Source organism: Amia ocellicauda, chromosome 3 (genome assembly GCF_036373705.1).
Source record: "Amia ocellicauda isolate fAmiCal2 chromosome 3, fAmiCal2.hap1, whole genome shotgun sequence".
Lineage (NCBI taxonomy): Eukaryota > Metazoa > Chordata > Actinopteri > Amiiformes > Amiidae > Amia > Amia ocellicauda.
The window spans coordinates 7925373-7948124 of NC_089852.1; the positions used below are offsets into that span (position 1 = coordinate 7925373).

The 22752-nt window shown below is 36.0% G+C and overlaps 1 protein-coding gene across 3 annotated transcripts in view; it reads left to right on the forward strand.

Annotated features, from left to right (window-relative positions):
- tafa1b (TAFA chemokine like family member 1b) overlaps positions 1-22752 on the forward strand; it is a 137349-nt gene that overhangs the window by 101566 nt on the left and 13031 nt on the right. For all 3 annotated transcript variants that reach the window (XR_010810908.1, XR_010810914.1, XM_066698020.1), the window contains exon 3: positions 15051-15191. Coding sequence is in view for 1 of the 3 variants with exons in the window: in XM_066698020.1 (XP_066554117.1) it covers positions 15051-15191 (141 nt within the window). In the remaining 2 variants the exon portion in view is untranslated. The remainder of the gene's footprint in view (positions 1-15050; positions 15192-22752) is intronic.

Genomic DNA, 22752 nt, shown 5'->3' on the forward strand with positions numbered 1-22752 from the left:
CTGAGCGACTTTGACAAGGGCCAAATTGTGATGGCTAGACAACTGAGTCAGAGCATCTCCAAAACTGCAGGTCTTGTGGGTGGTTCCCAGTCTGCAGTGGTCAGTACCTATCAAAAGTGGTCCAAGGAAGGAAAAGAGGTGAACCGGCGACAGGGTCATGGGCGGCCAAGGCTCATCGATACACGTGGGGGGCGAAGGCTGGCCCGTGTGGTCCGATCCAACAGATGAGCTACTGTAGCTCAAATTGCTGAAAAAGTTAATGCTGGTTCTGATAGAAAGGTGTCAGAACACACAGTGCATCGCAGTTTGTTGCATATGGGGCTGCGTAGGCACAGACCAGTCAGGGTGCCCATGCTGACCCCTGTCCACTGCCGAAAGCATCTACAATGGGCACGTGAGCATCAGAACTGGACCATGGGGCAATGGAGGAAGGTGGCCTGGTCTGATGAATCACGAGTGCAAGGTGTTGACGTGGCCTCCAAATTCCCCAGATCTCAATCCAATCGAGCGTCTGTGGGATGTGCTGGACAAACAAGTCCGATCCATGGAGGCCCCACCTCGCAACTTACAGGACTTAAAGGATCTGCTGCTAACATCTTGGTGCCAGATACCACAGCACACCTTCAGAGGTCTAGTGGAGTCCATGCCTCGACGGGTCAGGGCTGTTTTGGCGGCAAAAGGGGGACTTACACAATATTAGGCAGGTGGTCATAATGTTATGGCTGATCGGTGTATAATTTAAAGCACTGCAAAGCATGTAAAAAACGGATTGCATATGTATATACTTTTATATTATTTTAAAACAATATAAAAGTATTTTAAAAACTTTTAAATACTGCTAATATAGATACAATCATTATTGGTAGGCTACATGTTTACAGGATTACAATATTTGGCATACATAGATACAGATGTGCACATGTCCTATAAAGGTTAAAAATAAGATAACAAATTTTCCAGCACCTGCGTGTGTGATTCCCATTAATCACCAGTGTAATCACAAATCTCCCATATCTCTCTCTTCTGTGAAGCTTAACTGTGCAGGGCTAAAAGAGCTGTTTTAATTGGTCAGAATGTGCATACTGGTGTATACCAGTATGAATGACCATGTTTTACTAAACCACAGCACCAATCCCACTGAAGTGCATAAACCACATCCAGATCCCAGTCAGAAGAGTGGCACATACTACAATAATATAATTTTTTGAAAAGTCTATATGTGTGTGTGTGTGTGTTTTATATACAGGTACAATTATAAAACTGAACAAACAGTGGGATCCGTGAGGTACAGTAATACCAGAATTAACATATATTACTCAACCATAACAATTTAGGCAGTGTAGACACAAAGAATATAAAATAATTTAACAGTTTTTGAGTTGGGAAAAGTGGAGCAAATTTTGCACCACAGCAAAAAATGAAGCTTTGAATTCATGCTATTAGTGTTTCGAAAGGACTTGTGTCTCCTCCCTGGTGTTTTATTTTCTTAACAATTTTAAGATTTTAAGGAAATAGGCAGAAATTGCCTGCCCTTCAAAAGATTTCCAGAATCACATTGTACACTTGCTTGTATCTAAGACTTCAACCCTAAAAGTAGGTTACTGACAGCATATTTTTAAAATAATTACATTCCTTTTTACATTGTTCTTTGAAGAAAGTTTCATTATGTTTCTGAAACCTTTTTTAGTAATTTCCCAAAAGCCAAGGGTTTTCAAAATATAAAGAGGCTGATTACTTTTTGTGCCATGTTATAGACAATTATATGTAAAAAGGATATTATACCCCAGAATTGTATGTACTCCAAGAGTCCTTCAGTAATCACCTTTAAAATAAAGCTTTTTATATTAATTTCTGGATAGCATGTGTGTATTTTCAAAGGTACACTCACTGTACCTCACTGTACTCACTGTACTTTTTTTTCTCTGTAATGACCTACTTCTACGTCATTGCACATGAGATACAATTTACATTATCCTGTATTGTTTTCTACCAAGGTTATCCAGTTTGGTTAGTATAGGCCCACCTATATTTTAACTAATTTACTATTTTTGTTCTGTTATGTTGCTTCAAATAAAAGTATTTGGTTTCAATAATAATGAGCAACATATGTGAAAAAATTTACTGTGCATCAGCCTGACAAACAGGTTTCCCAAAACCCTGTATAGAGCAAAAGGGAAAACCATATGAATGTCAACAGAAAGTCAAACGTACAATATAAAAACAAAAGATTATTCCCTCTGTGCCATTTTCATTATTATCTTTTCAAAAACGTACATAAAAAGACCCACTTGTTTGGGATCTGATCTTTTTTTTTCGTTACTGACTGAACTCAAGGCAAATAACCGTCAACAAATGAAATGTGTTGCACTTGAGTGGAGACACTTGTTTCACAAAGGTCTGGTATGTCCTTTCAAATATCTACTGATGAGTTCCTTTCATCTGTGGAAAATCTAATATTAATAATTTCTTTCACATGACTACTATAGGTTGGGGATGGTTTCAAAAAGAATAAATTCCATTCTCAAAAGCCTAAGATGACTCCTTTCACATATGACTAAAAAGCAAAGCTTACAGAATACATAGAAAGATAAATAAATAAATAAAACTTAAAATACTGGCCCACGCTTGACAGTAGGATAAAGATCACATGCAAGGCTTAATATGGGGAACACATTACCATTCAAACCAAATCAAATGCCCTGCTTGCTGATTATATCAGGCAAAACTGTTATTAATTGTATAATATGCATAGTCTTAATCGTTTTTTTTTCATGTATGTAAGTGGGAAAGAAAGAAACTGAAATTGAACTAGACACAGGCAGGGCAAATGTTCATTTTAGTTTTCTTCCAAATGCACAACCAGTGGGACTGAACTCTGCCCTTGAAAGTTCACTCACTCAGTCCATCAATCCCCGGGCTCTGCAGCTTCTTGTGGATCCATTTGTCCCATGTTTTGTTAACTAATGTCCCCTGTGGCTGGAGACAGTCAAACTCATACTTGGGAACTGAACTGGATTCATACCCTGAGGTTATATAAGGACCTGACAGATTGTTGAAAAAGAGAACAACCCTCCCCTCTGTGTTTTGATCGTGGTGTACAGGTTGTTGTTTATAGTGAGGATTATTGTATTAATGTCACAATAGTCATTGACATGCTGTTTAATTGTATTAAAAAAATAAACTGAAAAATATTTAAAAGTAAATGGGTATTTGAAATGTTAACAAACTGTGGTTTAATTAACATCTTACATTTAAAATGTCTATTTTTATAGTATTATATACTCACCTAAAGGATTATTAGGAACACCTGTTCAATTTCTCATTAATGCAATTATCTAACCAACCAATCACATGGCAGTTGCTTCAATGCATTTAGGGGTGTGGTCCTGGTCAAGACAATCTCCTGAACTCCAAACTGAATGTCTGAATGGGAAAGAAAGGTGATTTAAGCAATTTTGAGCGTGGCATGGTTGTTGGTGCCAGACGGGCCAGTCTGAGTATTTCACAATCTGCTCAGTTACTGGGATTTTCACGCACAACCATTTCTAAGGTTTACAAAGAATGGTGTGAAAAGGGGAAAACATTCAGTATGCGGCAGTCCTGTGGGCGAAAATGCCTTGTTGATGCTAGAGGTCAGAGGAGAATGGGCCGACTGAAGAGGCTACAATTTGCACAAGCTCACCAAAATTGGACAGTTGAAGACTTGAAAAATGTTGCCTGGTCTGATGAGTCTCGATTTGTGTTGAGACATTCAGATGGTAGAGTCAGAATTTGGCGTAAACAGAATGAGAACATGGATCCATCATGCCTTGTTACCACTGTGCAGGCTGCTGGTGGTGGTGTAATGGTGTGGGGGATGTTTTCTTGGCACACTTTAGGCCCCTTAGTGCCAATTGGGCATCGTTTAAATGCCACGGCCTACCTGAGCATTGTTTCTGACCATGTCCATCCCTTTATGACCACCATGTACCCATCCTCTGATGGCTACTTCCAGCAGGATAATGCACCATGTCACAAAGCTATCCTATCAATATGGGCCAACATTTCTAAAGAATGCTTTCAGCACCTTGTTGAATCAATGCCACGTAGAATTAAGGCAGTTCTGAAGGCGAAAGGGGGTCAAACACAGTATTAGTATGGTGTTCCTAATAATCCTTTAGGTGAGTGTATGTATATATATATATATATATATATATATATTGCTATTACATTGGTAACCAGGGCAAAAATAATTGCCACCTACCGTAGACTATTAAGTGCTCTAAATTACCTTCACTGAAATTCCTTAGCATTTTAAGGAAAATATGAATGTGTTGTTCCTGTGTCCTGCTGTAATTCTCAGTTTATTTAGACATGAGTCTCATCTGGAATCCTCTGATGCTTTCATAAGGGTTCAGTTTGTTTTCTGTTTCCACGTTTCTCACACACGTTAGTCAGCAGTTTTCTGTGCATTGCAAATTGTGATTGTTTTACAAGATATTCAGAATACTTGTGGAGGTGGGGGGGGGGGGGGGTTTCTGTAGATTAAGCAATTGCTTGATTCCTCAAGTGCACTTTTTTTAAAAGGTGTTCATTCTGATTGAAATACATCTTATTTCATATGACCACATCTCACAGCAGCCTAAACTTCTCTGCACATGGCGTGTAACAATGAGCAACTAATCAAAGAAAACAGACATTTCATAGTAAAGAATTGGTTGTTTTCTCTGGTCAATGTGACACTAGTATTGTAACAGTAGTATTGACCTTTAGGGGTCAAGGTAGAGTTTCCCTAGACGTCTTTCAAGACTCAGGATACAAGCAAACACAATAATTGAATCCTCTGTATTGAACCACTATAAGTCCATAATGTAAGCTAAGATTAGGATGTTCTGTATTTTTATTTATGCATTTTTATTTTAAAAGGCATTTTGATTATATTACATTGTATTTGTATACATAACTGCACAGGTCCGTTCCACATGGTATTGAAATGAAATTCTCCCTGTAATATACTCTCATGTATTATTTTAATAGACTGAATTATTATGGTTGACTAATGAAAAGAGTGACACATGGCCTGTTCAGCAACTAGACATCACTGCCAATGAAATACTTCAGAACAAACAAGGCAGAGGAGAGCACATTACTAAACACTTATTTATGACAATATCCATGGCTTCGTTCCTAAAGACGAGGACATTTGCATGCAAGCCCTTGGTGCAGATTTCCAAATCACCATGCAGGTTTCTACTCAGTAGCTTTTGTGCGTTTAACATTTTGTTTCTCCATGATATATCGGGCCCAATTGGCTTATCTAAAATTGCTTTCTGGATTCTCTCTATGTTAACTCGACCTTTAATTCCTCAAAACAATGCCATTTTCGGTTATCTGGAAAAGCTTCAAATCTTGGCTGATGACTCATTTAGAGACTCGGGGTATTCTGGTGCTTCAAATGATTCCAGGAGGGATTGTCGGGCTCTGTGCCATGATGTATCACTTATGCGTTTGCAACGGAGGGAGTCCCTTCTTAGATACAACTCTTTAGTAACAGTGAGGTATGAGTCAGCTGAGGCAGTACTGTATAACTTGTCGACAGCACCTTTTCCTTGAAACTAGCTGGAATAAATCCATCTCTGAAAATAAAAAAGAATGAGAAGCAGAATACAAGATTGGGCTGAACAACGTCTTCTCTTTTGAAGCTGTTCTTCCTATAAAACCCTCTGTAAAATCTAAGATATCAATGCAGTATTAGGGAAAAGGGTTTGTATCTTGGAAATATATCAGTGCACTTACCTGAGTACAAAAGCAAGAAATTCTGATATAAATGATAAATGTTGATAAAGACTTTTCTTTCCTGGTTTGTAGTGTTAATTAGGACCCTTCTAATGTATAATTGAGTCCATAGTATGTGATAGTATTGTTTATGATTCTGTTGGATAGTATTCCTTTTTTTAAAATGTTTAAATGTACTAAATTAAAAATGTAATATTTTATGTACTATGTTAGTTACAACCTTCTGTTTTGAAATCACTAATTTTGTTTGTTCTTGAAATTCATCTTTTAATTTAGCATTTGAACATTTCAAGAAAATGCATTCGAATCCATCCAATGTTCATATGAGCCCCAACAGTTGGAGAGATAGTTTGGTTCATTTGGAGTCCATATGCTGTTTTTCGTAATGCATTTAAACCATAGCTCAGATAATTATGAGAATACATTTTTTTTCCTGATATGTTTTTAATGATGAGCTAAATTTGTGTGTATGCCTGATGCTGGAGATCATTAATGATACATTCATGATGACGGACCACATATTCCCCTAATCCACTTTGATGTATCATGCACTTAAAATAAGTTATTAATGCTTAAAATAGAAAACAAAATCTAAGTTATAATAATGTAATTCATGTCAAGTTTATACCATATTAGATTTTTAAATGTTTACTATCTAAACATCTTGTTTACTTACGTACTGTGAAAGAAAAGATTCTTAAGAATAAAATTCTTAAAACTCACTTTATAATCCTGCACTACAAAAAGGTGTTTGGTATTTTATGTCTAGCTAAGTAAGGGAAAACGTCATTTAAAAAGAGCTTGAAAATCTTTTTTTTCTTTTTTGAAACCTGAGGTGCTACAAAAAGATGGCATTTCCAATTGAGATTGCAATTGAGATTCAACATTTTGATGGAAACCTCTGATAGCAGGCAGACATTCAGTTGTGGAGGAAAATGAGCAGGTGAATATAGTGAAGGTAGAAACTAGATTTGATCCTCTCAATAACAATTACACCTGGAATCAAGCCATGACACATTTGGAATCAACATAACCCAGGAAGACTGAAGACAGAGATCTTCCTTGGACCCTAACATTTCGAGGTGTCCTCTTTAAACTGATTTTAGCAAACCAATGAACCTCGGGGGACACTGTTAAGCTGGTTAAGTCTTTGTCTTTATTGGTTAGAAGTGTTTGTGTAAATAAGTCAGTTGCACCTTGCTAAGTCACAGGATATGAAAGATCTCTCCTGATGCAGTGGTAATTCTAACTGTAAACGTGGCATTCGTTCAATAGTGTTTTCACTTCACATACAATCCTGGAATACATACAGCCTAATTATAATTTATTGTGTCAAGCATTAAATAATTATTTTTTCAAACAAGATTTATCGAAGGAAAAACCCTTATTGTAGTTATTCTTCAGAAGTGTGTTCAACTAAAGGCGGTCCGCTTGCACAAGTCATACATTATGCCCGACTCCAGTATTACCCAGCTAAACAGGAGTTTAAAATCCATGCGATGTTTGGATTTTAAAGACAAATAAAATCAAGCTGAAGACTAGTGCACAGCAAATAAAAGAAAGAGGGCATGAGGTCACGTCTTCAAAATGCAAATATTAATAGATCTGGTTAAAATTCAGAGATAAATCATTATATGGAAAATGCAATTTTCACCTGGCTCAAGTATAATTAAGCTGCTTATGAAAAGATGTGCTTGAATTAGTTATTAATGCTGTCCTGACCCTAGTTTTTGTTTCCCTTTCAATACATTACTGCTTAATACTTGTTGCTGCTCTGAGAGACTCTTCAAAGCCACTTGCTGTGGAGTCACTCGATAATTACCAATCACCACTGCCTGCATAAATTACATTTCCGTTAATTCTGGTGAGGAATGTGTATCAGGAGTAAATGTTATTACAATTGTGACAGAAGCTTGTACGGTGTAATTGCCTTCCTGTCAAAAATAGAGAGATTTAAGAAGTGTGGTCCCGGCAGTTTCAAAATTCTCTCATGCCAAAGGGCAAAAACACACCTCATTAGACAGCTAGTAGGAATGTCATTTTGAACTTGCGTGAGCTCGATGGTATACTTAGCAACTTCCAAATGTGCTACTTTTATATCCTTTTCATTATTGTTCGTAGCCATTTGAAAAACAGCTTGTTGAAACAGAAGTGACATGCTATGCAATTAACATTCACTAAGTCCTGGATACAGATACAAACATGCTTAACAACTGATTTATATGGAAATACCTCCATTTTATGTTTGAGAGAGATTGCTCTGCCAATAATGACAGGGTATGAGAACTAAAGAATGTATGTTATATTATACCCAATACTAAACCGTATTTATTTATATTCATAGCGTGTTACACTGCAGTACATATTTCTTTTGCAAAACATATTGTTAAATTATAATCTTTTACCCCATAGTCTTCAAATTAGATCATCTTCTATGTGTAACAGGTGATGCTGTCCTAATATTGTAAAGCAGGTTTGACTATGAAATATTGCTAATAGGACAGAGTAATGTTCAAATAAAAGCATTCAAAACATTTATATAGACTGAAAATAAGTCTCAAGATGTGTACTCATCACTGGCATAATCCTCCCAGAGAGGTTAAATGTTTCAATTGCTCAATTATAATCTAGTCATTAACTTCTACTTTTAAAATATTATAACATTAGAGAGGAAAGTCCCCAATGGCTGTCTCTGGCCACAATGTATTACCACTTTAGCAAATGGCCCAGATTAACTGGCAAAGTAGGTAGCAGCTACAACTTGTCCCCATATCACCACAGAAACAGACAGAGAGAAGGCTCTGCTTTACTTTTGACACAAATGAAATATTTGAGCTACAGACTGAACCCCAGTCACCGGCACTGCAGGCGAACAGGTGACTATACGATCAAAATGGCACAGTCCACCTGGCATGACAGTAATCAACTGCTACGTGCCTCCATTGAACTGTACCAGAGGGCACTCATGTGCCAATATAATTTATATAGCACTGATGCAGAGTTTCAGTATTGCTAAAGAGGCTAAATATTGCTGTGTTTTGGGCCTCTATGATGTATAGCTGCAATAATATCAATATCATCAGCTTTAATAAAGAGATGAGATGATATCCAGCCCTCAGTGTTTGTTCACTTTGCAGCTGTTTCTCTTTAGTAAAGATTTAATTGGCTTCAGAGTTCATTCTGAAGCTAAGTATATAAAAAAACATTGATTTTTTAAACATAGGCTGTCTTGCAATTAAATAATGCCTCATCTGCTAGATGGCTAAGGAGATTAAAATATACCCCTAAATGGTCTCAGTGAAGTTTCTGTCTTAATCTATTCATGTACTGCAATATTGAAGCAGAAGAAAAATAAAATTCAATATGTTCTTGTCCCTTACTTGCTTGATGTGACACACCATAGTGAGAAAGGGCTGATGTGTTTATGCATTTTTGGACTTTCTTTACATCTGTATATATTGAAGTCACATTCGATGGACAAATAAATAAAGCACAGTTTTAGTCAGAAGAATGATTTTATCCAGTAATTTTTAATGTAATCAGTTGATTTTTTTTTCAATGCACCAATTGTTTGGTTTACCCTTGGGTCACATTTTATTTTCTAGGAATTATTTCAAACTAAATGCCACCTTCAAATGTCACTTTAATGCTACTAAAAGTAATGTTAACAATCATGTTTGAATCTGAACATTTTAAACTTTCACTGTGTTACATATTCCACATCTTTATTCTTAACTTCAATGTCCAGACATAAAGTGCCGTATTATTTGCATTGGGGTTGGGGTTGAATATCTGGCATGCAAACTATTTAAAACAAATGAATAAATAACCATTGGTCAGTTTCTGGTTCAGTTTGCTCCCGCGTTTCTTTGCTATCATGATACGAAATATTGTCTACTCAGCTCCTACTGTAAAGAGATTCTGACATTCAGATTAAATGTCATGTAGTAACAGCATTCTCTCCCTGTGTCATTTCAAAAGACCCACACGTCGAAGTCTGAATGTATAATCCTTGAAGGCATTTCCTGAAACCTTGCAGGTGAAAGCTCTTGTATTTTTTCAGATGTGTATAATGCGTGGGTTCTGGATCAAGGAAACATTTGATTAGTGGTGATTATTTCTTCAGGTACAATAAATACATACATGTGCTTTTATAACTAACAGCTGGAATTTTATCTACATGATCAAGCAAGAGTGATTTTTTCACTTTATAGTGCTTGGACTTTTTTTTTTGTTTATACCAAAATCTATTCCCTTTTTTATATTTTGCCTTATCTTGTATATATTACAAGTCATTATCTTCACTGAAGTAGGCCACACTAGAGCCCATGTCTATATGTAAAGATCTCCAAAACCCAGATACTAAGAGAGATTACAACTTATCCTGAGCCTCTGGGTGTTTAATATGTATGTCAGTTTTTAGTCTTGCGGATTGTTTGGAGGCTGCAGTCATACTTGCAGAGAAAGTAACTAGGTCTAAATTGTATTGGAAGGAAAGGCGATGCATCATCTTTAGATTCATTATTGGCTGTAGCAAAGAAGAACCCTGGTAGGGAGTAATCATTTTATTTGAAGCTCTGCTTTGTTATGGTAATACAAAAAGTCAGGCTTGCTGAAGGGTACTATTTTGGTAACTGAAAAAGGGCTGGACATTCAACACTGCTGCTATTGGTATCATTATGTGAATTCCTGCCTGGCGTTATTCATTTTTAAATGACAAAACTGATGTGAAGAAACTCTAATCCATTGATTTTCTTTAACTAATAAACAACGGGTTCACTTTTATTTTATTAATTGCAGCTGGTAGTCATTCACATCATTAAGAGGGGTCTTAAGAGCTTAAACAGTATGAAAAATAAAACCCTAAAACTTTATCGTATTGTTATATGGAACTTTATCAACAACACACATGCACAGTCACCAGTATTATTATTTATTTGTTTTTATTTCTTGGCAGATGCCCTTATCCAGGGTGACATACATGATACAAGAGCATGTCGCCAGGTTTATTCTATAATACAAATCGTATAATTTCAAAATTGGGCAAGGAAAACCATGTTATTTTAAAACAAACAGACAAATAAATAAATAAATAAATAAATAAAAGTAGTAGAATAAAAGGTATGGAGTTACTGTAAGATACTGATTTCATTTAAATTACTTTTAAATATGCAGTAGGTTTACTAGGGCAATATAATTATATTTTGCTAAGTTCTCTGTAGTGGTTGAAATCCAGCATTTTGTTTGAGATAATTTGATTCAGCTTCCCTCACAATTTATCAAAATGCTTCTGGTTTCATGTTTTTCACAGCTAGAATTAGCGTTGTGAGCTGATATACAAAGCACCGAATACTTGTCTAAATAACTATAATGTGAAATTCTTGCTTTCAGATCAATCTTTGTCAATTTTGTATTTAGTATACTTAGGAATGGCTTTTAGATCAATTAATTATGTTTAAAGCTCTGAAGCAAGGAAAGAGCTTCAGACCAGATCTGCAAATTATGAAGTTATTGCAGTTTTTACCTCTATGTTCCATTTAATATTGTGTAGAAGTGTCCTTTTGTTATCCTCTTAAGTTCAAAACACACATACTGGCCTTAGAAACCTTTCTAACTTGGGTCAGTAGATCTGTTTCCAACACAAAACAAAGAGAGGATACTCTGCATCAACAATTTAGAAATTTGAATCCCTTTAAATCTGGGAGTGCCAAAAGAAGCTAAAAGCTACAAGCAATTATGCCCTATAAAAACAAATACAAATAAAAGCATTTGGTCTGAAAAACACAAACCTTCAAACTCATCAAAAATGTTATGTGTACAAAGTGTATATAATGTTATAACCAAATGGCCATTTGTCCATGCATTCATGCACACATCTATTCATTATGGCTGACCAGTCGCGGGAGGGTCCATTAAGTCAAGCTCATTTCAGGCACAGATGGCACACAATGGTTTAATATCTATCAGGTGGCCAGAATAAGTGACTTTTACGTGACCTTTGAGTTTCCAAGCACACATAAGCAGCCAAGAAGGAAATTAAGACTTGTTTATCATTGTGATAAACAGCCCTCCTCAAATCAGCAGGGTTCTTTGTGTAACTCAGCAGTGTTATATACTGTTAAATTATCATCAATGTCAATGGCAAATGTCATAAGTTCTGCTACCTGAGTCCTAGTTAATGACTCCACATGAAGGAATGGCAGGTTGTCTTTAATGTAAAATATAGGTCTTCTGCTCTGTAGTTCAGTTGGCAACTGGAAAAATATGGAAGTCAAAAGACAAGCACTCATATACCAGTTTTATAGTATAAGTGAGTGACTTGCTGAAAGATGCAAGATAACTAAGTGGTATCAAAATGGCACAGCTACCTTGAAGCAGAAAGTAAAATGTGAATATAGTACATTTATATCTATCCATTACATATAAGTGTGCAAGGTAACCTTAACTCAAGAACAACGAACCTAACAGTATTAGGTACCATGAATGAGGTGGCAGTATTCTTTTCAATTTGTATACAAATTTTGTATGTTTGTATATGTAATTTGTATCTTAATAATGATATTGGATACTTTTGCATTCCAGTAAATACATGAATAAATAAATAAATGAAGGTTTTATTGTAAGAGAGAAAATAAGCAATTAACCTTGAGTTCAATAGATATGAGCAGCTTCAGACAGCTTCAGAACAAATCCAAGGCTAATGTGGAGAAGGCTTTAAATTAATTTGTCTGGAAAAACAATAATGCATTTGTTTCACTTGCTTCTGCATACGTGGAGGTATAGCATTCAAGTATGTTTTTCAGTCAGTGACTGATAAATTGTTCGACAGGAAACAACAACAAAAAAGTCAATTGCATGCACTTTCAATGCAGAATACTTTTGGTATTAAGAATGATATTTGATAACCTAGATGTCCTTTGTTGGGTAGGAAGCATGCATTTCAGAATGGCATTCAAAGACAAAAGGCACAAATAAGTTAATTCTTATATAAAATGGAGACTTAACCACTAAATAAATTAAAATCCTGAGTAAGTGAGAGGCAGTGTATACATAAACAATGTACACAATTGATTCATACATAAAACGTAATTTTTTTAAAAGCCTGCTGAAATGTAAATGCCAATAGTTGTATTGTTACCATGCACTTATTATGAATTTGGGCTCAAGCTGCTGTCAGATTCTATGTAGATTCATTTTGTAATATTAAGTGCCGTCAGATAAGATTGCTGTGGTGCTTATATTCACACTTTGTCTAAGAGTAGGGGAGAACAATGAATTCAATTCTGCAGAGTGCTTGACAGGAATGTCAGGATTTTTTGACGACAGGGCTGTTCTGTGACTTTTGCAGCCTTAGAATGACTCGACATAAAATAGCACAAGCAGAAAAGCACATTTAAAATGCTCACCAAGAATACTGGGTGCATGGTGTGGTCTATCAGGTGATTTACAAGGCCTTCAGGGGACGTACTCTTAAAACAGATTTTTACACTGCCTGATTAATATAAATATATATTTATATCCATATATGTATGTCTTGTGGGGGATTATACAGTTAGAATTATTATTGTGTATGGTTTCTTTCTCAAAACAATTATGGGGAAGTGCCATTGCAATCAAACACTCTTTCGAGACCTTTCTTTCACATTTTGCCGCCTACAACTCAGATAGTATCGGGCTGGTTTCACAGACCCAAATTAGCACTAGTCATGGGCAACCCGATGGTGTTTTAGGTAGACTAGTGTTAATTGAGGTCTGTGAAACCAGCCATTAAAGTCCTTTATTCTGTCAGGAACGATATCATTATCATGAATTTGCCCTTATCAAGTAGAAATAACAAACAAACAAATAAATAAATAAATGACATTCAGTACCCTTTGTATAAATGTGATGAGATCTTCAATTTTAGTTGTGTTTTTTATTCTACCCTTTCTATTTCTGCTTGGCATTGTATAGTTTTTATCCGTCTTCCCTGTGGCAAAATTGATTTTAAGCAGAATCAGTTGATTAGCAAGAGATACTTTATACGAAGGAGTGTTTGAAATAACAGGATAGATCTTTACTGAACTGTAAGCTGGACAACATAAAACGGCACTAATTTATTTATGAAGCCATTCTTTACATTGCAGTTTCCTTGGTCCGATGTGCTACAGCTTAATTGTTAGACGGGTTGATGGTTAACATGCCGAGATGAAAAGTTTCCCATTGTCTGCTTGAGAAGTTCTGTGATATAAGGCCTCTTTCAAGCAACCCTGCCAGCAAAATTAGCTCTCTTCTTTGTAATTGTGTGAGGGGGCACTCAGATCCCACTGTCATTTTTCAAAGCTGCAGCCAAGTCTCCAGCAGACTTTTTGTCTGTTTTCCTTGATGAATCTCACAATATCCCTGCTCCCTGTCTCTGAGCTCTTCGAGTTGATATCGCATCACTCTCTGGTTTGTTCACAGATATTTTACCATAACACAGAAAGCCCAACATGCCAAAGAATTGCTGCATATCTATTTATTTTCACAGAAGCTCTCGCACACCCATTTGTCCTCAGTGACGATAATCCAACATCTCTCTCTAATTGTCATTTTAAATACACTCAGCTCCACAATCGAGATATTTGAAACTTCACAAGTGATTTACAATAATAGTGTCGTAATGGAAGGAAGTGCACCTAATTGCTCTATATCTCAGATCTTATTTTACAGCTCCACGATTACAGCTCAATTATTTCTTTATATTAATGACATTCGAGAAGGCTGAAACACTGTGTAAAGGAGATGTCCGGCTATTTCAAAAAAGCTTTTCAGTCCAAAATAAGGAAAATGAGGGCAAATTGTTATTAAGAGAATGCATAACCTGCATCTGCAATTCTGTAAGCAAGGTGCAAAGGGAAAAAATAATCCAATTGATTTTTGCAGGGCTAGCTTTAAAAGAACAGTGTCTTGCCTATTGCTTGTTAACATCAGTCCTTAACAGCAATTATTATTATTATTATTATTATTAGTAGTAGTAGTAGTAGTAGTAGTAGTAGTAGTAGTAGTAGTATTTCTAATCTGGTTTCCAAATCTAAAACATTTTTTTTTTATATATATATATATATATATGTTCAAAAATCTTGTTATATTCTCACACATACCTTTTAATAATACAATTTGGCTCTTAAGGACTCATGTTGGCTTCCATTGAATGTGCATCACCATCATCAAAAGCATGCCTTTCTATACATCCTCAGTGTTTCTGAAGTTGTTAACTATGAAGCACTAGCAAACTTTTCTGTTTCTGTTGGCAGAAGGAGGTACGTGTGAAGTTATTGCGGCACACAGGTGTTGTAACAAGAATCGAATTGAGGAAAGGTCACAAACAGTAAAGTGCTCCTGTCTACCCGGGAAAGTAGCTGGAACGACGAGAAACAAACCTTCCTGTGTCGATGGCAAGTAGAATATTTTTCATCCTAAATAATATTGAAACTGAGCAGCAGTCCTGTTTATTTTCATTAAAGGTAAAGCTACCTGAGTGCATGTACCATCTTTTTTGTTGTATCTTTAATAGATAATACACAATGACAGATAGCTGAGTAATAATGGCAAATCTGGTAATATAATTTGGCATGATGGAACATTATTTGAAATATATGTATAGTTCTTAAATATGAAGTGACTGTTGTTTTCAGATTGCCTCAAAATTAAAACCTTGAAACAAAATTAATAAGGTCAGATACTACATTGTCAATTGTACCTGAGTTTAGTACATCCTCCATACGAGTTACACAAAGACAACTTTTAAACATTGCCATTGTGAAACTGTATAAAATTTCAATCCCGAAATGTTCAGCATTATATAAGTGTTATTTTGTTATTAAAAATAGTTCATGCCAGAATAATTTCATTAATATTTCCAAGGTGGCCTTGAGGACAACAGGCTTAGAGTTAGTGTTATCAGTCTAACCAACATAATTTTAGTCTGTATAGACTCAGTCAGCCACACTGAATTATGCTGATGTTATTACTTGCATTAATTGAGAGTTTAACAGTAAAATGGCTCTAAATATGTTGAAGCCCAAGTAAAACAACAGAAAACTATAACACTATGTTTTATTTGTATTATTTAGGTCATGAATCTCCCTAACTGATACATAACTTACATTAAAAAACAACTAATGAGTCCTTGCATTTACTGAGCAATAATACTAATTACTATGCTACAGAGATTTCTCAATAAAACTTGAATAAAGGGATTTGTGAAGCTGGGTGATATAAGCAGGATCTTTGCGTTAAAGGGGTTAACTGAATCCTTCTCACACAGTTCCTGACAGGACTTGCTGTTGATCAGCAGGGAGCGATGTAGCTGGAAGAGAAGGATAAGCAGCAATTTTCACAACTGAAAAGTGCTGACCTCTTTACTCAAGAGAGTGACCCTCCTGCTGTTCCAACAAAAAATGCACACTTAAAACATAAGAAAGATTACTTCTCATGTGATGTTGTGTTCTCAAAACTTTCCTTTTGAGAGGTAAATGAAAGGGGGTGTATCAAATAAAAACAGACTTTAACTCTGAGCAGTGAGCTTCATGACTACAAAGCAAGCTCATATTTGAAATGGACCTTGTATGTGTAACTTCACTGCTTTTAAGCACTTTTCAAGAATTTCTTCAATCATGTGAGATTTTGGGATTGAAGCAAATAAACAGAATAATTATAGAATGTCAAATCAAAGAAACAGAACTTATGAACACTGTTTATAATGGTGCATATTCGCACATCTGAGAAGAGGAAAATAAATGGTGTCAGTGTTACTACGACCACAAGAATTACACAACAATATTAGGCATTTTTTCAGGAGATTTTCTTACGATAGAATGTTAATTTTCAGGAAGAAAAAAAAAATGGCATCTGACACTATATCGTTCAATATTTCTGAATTGCCAATATTACTTTGGCATTCTGAAAAACAAACAAGACTGGCAAGTTCTGAATACAGTTAAACATAAATACTACATGTAAAAAAACATTTTGTTTTTGCATCTTCATCCCAGAGTCTTCATTAACGTCTCTGGAACAATCACCATTACATTTAAGATACACTCACCTAAAGGATTATTAGGAACACCTGTTCAATTTCTCATTAATGCAATTATCTAACCAACCAATCACATGGCAGTTGCTTCAATGCATTTAGGGGTGTGGTCCTGGTCAAGACAATCTCCTGAACTCCAAACTGAATGTCTGAATGGGAAAGAAAGGTGATTTAAGCAATTTTGAGCGTGGCATGGTTGTTGGTGCCAGACGGGCCGGTCTGAGTATTTCACAATCTGCTCAGTTACTGGGATTTTCACGCACAACCATTTCTAGGGTTTACAAAGAATGGTGTGAAAAGGGAAAAACATCCAGTATGCGGCAGTCCTGTGGGCGAAAATGCCTTGTTGATGCTAGAGGTCAGAGGAGAATGGGCCGACTGATTCAAGCTGATAGAAGAGCAACTTTGACTGAAATAACCACTCGTTACAACCGAGGTATGCAGCAAAGCATTTGTGAAGCCACAACACGTACAACCTTGAGGCGGATGGGCTACAACAGCAGAAAACCCCACCGGGTACCACTCATCTCCACTACAAATAGGAAAAAGAGGCTACAATTTGCACAAGCTCACCAAAATTGGACAGTTGAAGACTGGAAAAATGTTGCCTGGTCTGATGAGTCTCGATTTCTGTTGAGACATTCAGATGGTAGAGTCAGAATTTGGCGTAAACAGAATGAGAACATGGATCCATCATGCCTTGTTACCACTGTGCAGGCTGGTGGTGGTGGTGTAATGGTGTGGGGGATGTTTTCTTGGCACACTTTAGGCCCCTTAGTGCCAATTGGGCATCGTTTAAATGCCACGGCCTACCTGAGCATTGTTTCTGACCATGTCCATCCCTTTGTGACCACCATGTACCCATCCTCTGATGGCTACTTCCAGCAGGATAATGCAGCATGTCACAAAGGTCAAATCATTTCAAATTGGTTTCTTGAACATGACAATGAGTTCACTGTACTAAACTGGCCCCCACAGTCACCAGATCTCAACCCAATAGAGCATCTTTGGGATGTGGTGGAACGGGAGCTTCGTGCCCTGGATGTGCATCCCACAAATCTCCATCAACTGCAAGATGCTATCCTATCAATATGGGCCAACATTTCTAAAGAATGCTTTCAGCACCTTGTTGAATCAATGGCACGTAGAATTAAGGCAGTTCTGAAGGCGAAAGGGGGTCAAACACAGTATTAGTATGGTGTTCCTAATAATCCTTTAGGTGAGTGTATATCTGCAATAGCAAACATGAGGTTAATTTTAATATTAAAGTTGCTTTACCTTTTTAAGCTGTAAAAAAAAAAAAAACTTTGTTAGAACATTCTTCCACCTAAAACATCTCTCTGAGAATACAGACAAGTGAGTTTTAAGATTGATGTGTAATATGTGCCAAGAAGTGGAACAGGAACAAAAGCAATATTTCAGCTCCACTCAATGGATGTAGCTGCAGATATCAGGTACATGTCACATGCATATTTAAAGAGATGTATTAAGCATGCAGTCCTGTTAATATCAGCACACTTACTAAATTTAAATTATTCACACACGCAAAGGCACCATGGTCTCATTGTTTCCTAAAATATAAATGAGAGGAAGTGGTTCACTTCTAGTAATTCTTACAGGTAGGTTTGTATAGCATATTTATTTCTTTACACCTCAGAGAAATGTGATTTTAAATCCAAAGAGTCAGTTCCTCATCCCTCTAGCTCTGCTATGGCCTAGATAAGCAGAGATCTTCAGGTCCAACATTATTAATGCTCTGTCTTTTTGAGTAACGAGCTAGCTTGAAGAATTATTTCACACTCCTGGGAGAATCTATGGGGTCTGTCCTTCTGCACCAATGCTGGAAACAATGTGGGAGATTTGCATTCTCAAAGTGGTGAATGCGGATGTCTATATTCGTAGGAGAGGATAGTTTTCCAAACTGGTTAGTCAAGTTACATGTCTGAATTGAATGTTGGTACTATCATCATCATCAGTATTCATGTTAATTCCTTATAAATTGTAAAAAATACACAAAATTAGGAAAACGAAATTGAATAACACATTGTTTGCTGTATTCTTTTATATTGAAAGAAATTTGCATTTAAGTTTCACTGTAAGATCACACTTTTAAATGAATGTCACTATTTCATGATGAATTACATATTGACTCATGCACTTCAGCATGATATCCCTCTGACTTCAATGTGCTTTACTTTGTATTTAGTGTGAAAAGAGAAAAAAAAATTCCTAGGGTTGTTTTCAGCTGTTTCAATAAGGTGCTTGTATTTAATTGGTATGCTTTCCCATGCTACAGCTATTGATAATTAGCTTTGACAAGGTTAAAGTGTGTCCCAATTCAGTCAAGAAGAACAATATTCGGAATAGTGGTTATTATAGCATATTACTTTAAAAGATGACAAATACCCCAATTAACTACATGTGAATTAAGGAAGGGCTATAAAAATATGGCCAGGCTATTTCATTACCATCCAAGATAATGTATACAAGTCACACACACACGTTTTACCTTACAGAGCATGTTCATTACAACTTTGGGAGAATAAACCCATATGTGCAGCCAGGGGCTATTAGCACCAATCATGACAACATGACAAGTTGTCAAGCTGTATTGGATAGAATCCAGAGAAATAACTCGATGGGAGGGATGTTGGCTACATCTAGGTTTCTTTGTAATAGATTGTGAATAGCTACATTATTCCAAATCCATGATTTTCTTAACAATGTAGGTAGACAATACATTGAGAAATTAGATCAGTTTGATATTACACAGGTATTCATCAAACCTTAGATTACTTTAACAATAACAGTAGACACTGAATTCTAGAAATAACTCAATTTAAATTAAAATATGCATTTGCTTTTTCAGCTAGATAAGCTGTATATTCTATGTATTGTCTTAAGAAACATGATGCTACTGAGAGGTTGTAAAGCTATTATTATGTAATCACTGCCAGACATTATAGTCACTATAATGTCAATACTACTTAAATATGAAGTAGACTTGAAGACTAACCTGAAATTTAGACAATAACCTAATAAAACAATTTGCAGAGAATAACAAAGAAAAACTAGGTTGACTGCCAATGTTCCCTTACTCAACCACATTGGCTTGTTATATGCTTTATTGTCACCAAAAATATATAAACTAAACATACATATAGATACAGACGTGAAAAAGATATAATAATAATAATGGTTCCAAGACATTTTTGATAGAGTGCATTTGCAAGAATCACAGATCAAAGAAGGACAAAGGAAGTTATCGAATGGAAGCAACGGTGAAAATGCCACGTCACCCATCTGTCCAGCAGGTGAAATTACACACACTTGTCCTACTTTAAGCACCCACATAAAAGCACACCGCAACCGGTAGGGAAAAGCATGGAGCAGCGAGAACAAAGTGAGTGTGTGAGAGGACAGAAGAGAAAACAGCGGACGGATTACCCGGCATATGACCTGTATTTGACTGACAACCCCCACTGGAATGTTTATTACCAACGACACTGTTAAATCTTCCAAAACGACCCCATACCACATCCCGCGCTGTGTCACTATATACTGTAACATCCTGGGGGGTTCCAGACACATCGAGATTCGAACCCCAGTCTCGAACCTTACCGCATCACTAAAAAGCCCAGCCCTCATACCGAGACCTCAGGATCACTACTATATATATGATGCAATATATATGCAATATTGTATTACTTTTTTCCACTACAAAAATTATACATATGTAAATATATTAGAGAAAGGGAGCACACAAGAACATATGTTAATATATAAAACAATGTATTTTAGAATGTAGTACTTTTAGACAATTTTCACTGTGCTTCAGATATGTTTAAGGCAGGGTACAGAATGGGGAGAAATCTAAATAACATCTGCCCTGTAGTGCTTCCATACATCATGTGTAGTACAAATAGTTATGGCATGGTAGCATGTCTATCAGTTTATCCATCTAAGACTCAAATACACTAGAGCTCAGACCTAGCAGAGTGCATCAGCCACAAGTATGCATGCCATTGTTCTCAGTTTGTTGTCTTGCATTTTGAATAAGAGCTTTATTAAAATCTTCACAGTTTTACCAATTTCAAGGTGCATTATTAAACAATCAAAATTCAGTGCTGGAAAAAAAGTTCAAATGTTTAGGGGGGAAAAAAAAAACAGCAGTCACATCCAGTAATATCCTTAGATGCAAACGGTTTGGAAATTTGAGTCCAAAGGGAATATTCATATCAGAATAAGTTTCCTTGAAAACTTAGGTCCTCGTGGAGCTGCAAATTATTTTCAATTTGTTTCACTTAAACAATACTGACAAACAGTGAAACAAATCCCAAAGGGAAATGACAATTTGAGAAGCATCTCCGCGGCAAAATATTAGAATTCATTGCATATTAGACACTGACATTACAATGTTGACAAGCATAACAGACTGTATTAAAATCTTTAGATTCATATTTTGTTTTGACATGTAGTGTGGTTTTCAATGGTGTACTGATTGTTCAGCTATGTGTAGCTAATTATGTGCCTGATCTAGCTGCCAATAATCTGAAAAAATGTATTGTAATACATTATATTTTAACACGCACACAGTGCATGGAGCGGAAATTTAGAAGCTTTTTCTATTCCAGTAAATATATATTTTTCGAAAAGTGCATATCAGGACATTATGTTTGGTGCTTTTTCTATGCTGGTTTATGGTATCATTGAGAAGCCTTACCAAAATAAGAATTTGGAATAAGGTTAGGACATCAAAATATAAAGTCTGTTATCTTCGGTAGTTTGGAAGTACTCGGTAACAATCTATTAAACGAAGGAGTGATTAATTAGGCTGATATGCTGAAATAGTCTCCAGTGTGAACATTTTTGAAAAGTAGAAACTAAAGCATACATACAGACCACTGAACTTTAAAATGTTGGTACTTCACTTTGTGCTGCTTGTTATTTTATACAACCAAACATGCTTTAGACTTTCCATTGTGGATTGAACACCAATTCAGTGTCCATGTTTTTAAACCATCAATTAATGGTATGAAACTCACTTGTAGAGTACAGACTGCAATTACATAGAGGTCCAGTCCAACAAACCACAAAAATGCATTTTTCTATGTTGAGGAGCAGTACAGGAGTGCAGCATATTATATGTGTATATATCATTTTATTTTATTATGTTTCTTATTCTACAGAGATTATGTTCTTCAATTTTAACAAAAGCGTAGGAGGTATAAGATTGAAGGTAGTCTTCATTTCTGAGGTCATGAGGGATTTCCTGCATTTCATTTTGCTCTGGTGAAAGGATTTGCTCCAGTTTGCATGTATTCATATTCATATTCATATTCATATTATTATTATTATTATTATTATTATTATTATTATTAAACAATTAGGACATTATAAAATGTATATATTACTGTAGTTTCTATTCTGTTGCCCCAATTTACAGTGACTGCTGTTTATCAGATTTATAATGGGCATATTTAAGACAATGGAATTGTTTCAGAATTTGCATACAATAACTCACGCTGGAGGAGTACCACAGCAGTGCACGCTGTGGCATTAGAGAATAACATTTATCAAATCTCCATAGGGATTATTATGGGAAAAAACAAAGGGAGAGCAGGAGGGCTGGTTTGTAAAGGACTCGCTTTCTTTGCTATATTTATGAAGTGACCATTACTTACAAGAGCCTTAGTGAAAGTGCCAAAGTGTAGGTGCTGCAAAATGAATCTTGAGTTTTCCCTGAAGAAACCATTTGTACCACTTCACACTATTCATTCATCATTGCTTGCTTTTCATAGCTACAGAAACAACCTATGATGTAAGGACATACACTACCTTGACTTGTTTCAAGACAGCAGCTGTGGTTAGAAAGTTACGCTTAAGTGTGTCCACAAGTGGTAGTTTCAGCGGTCACTTGG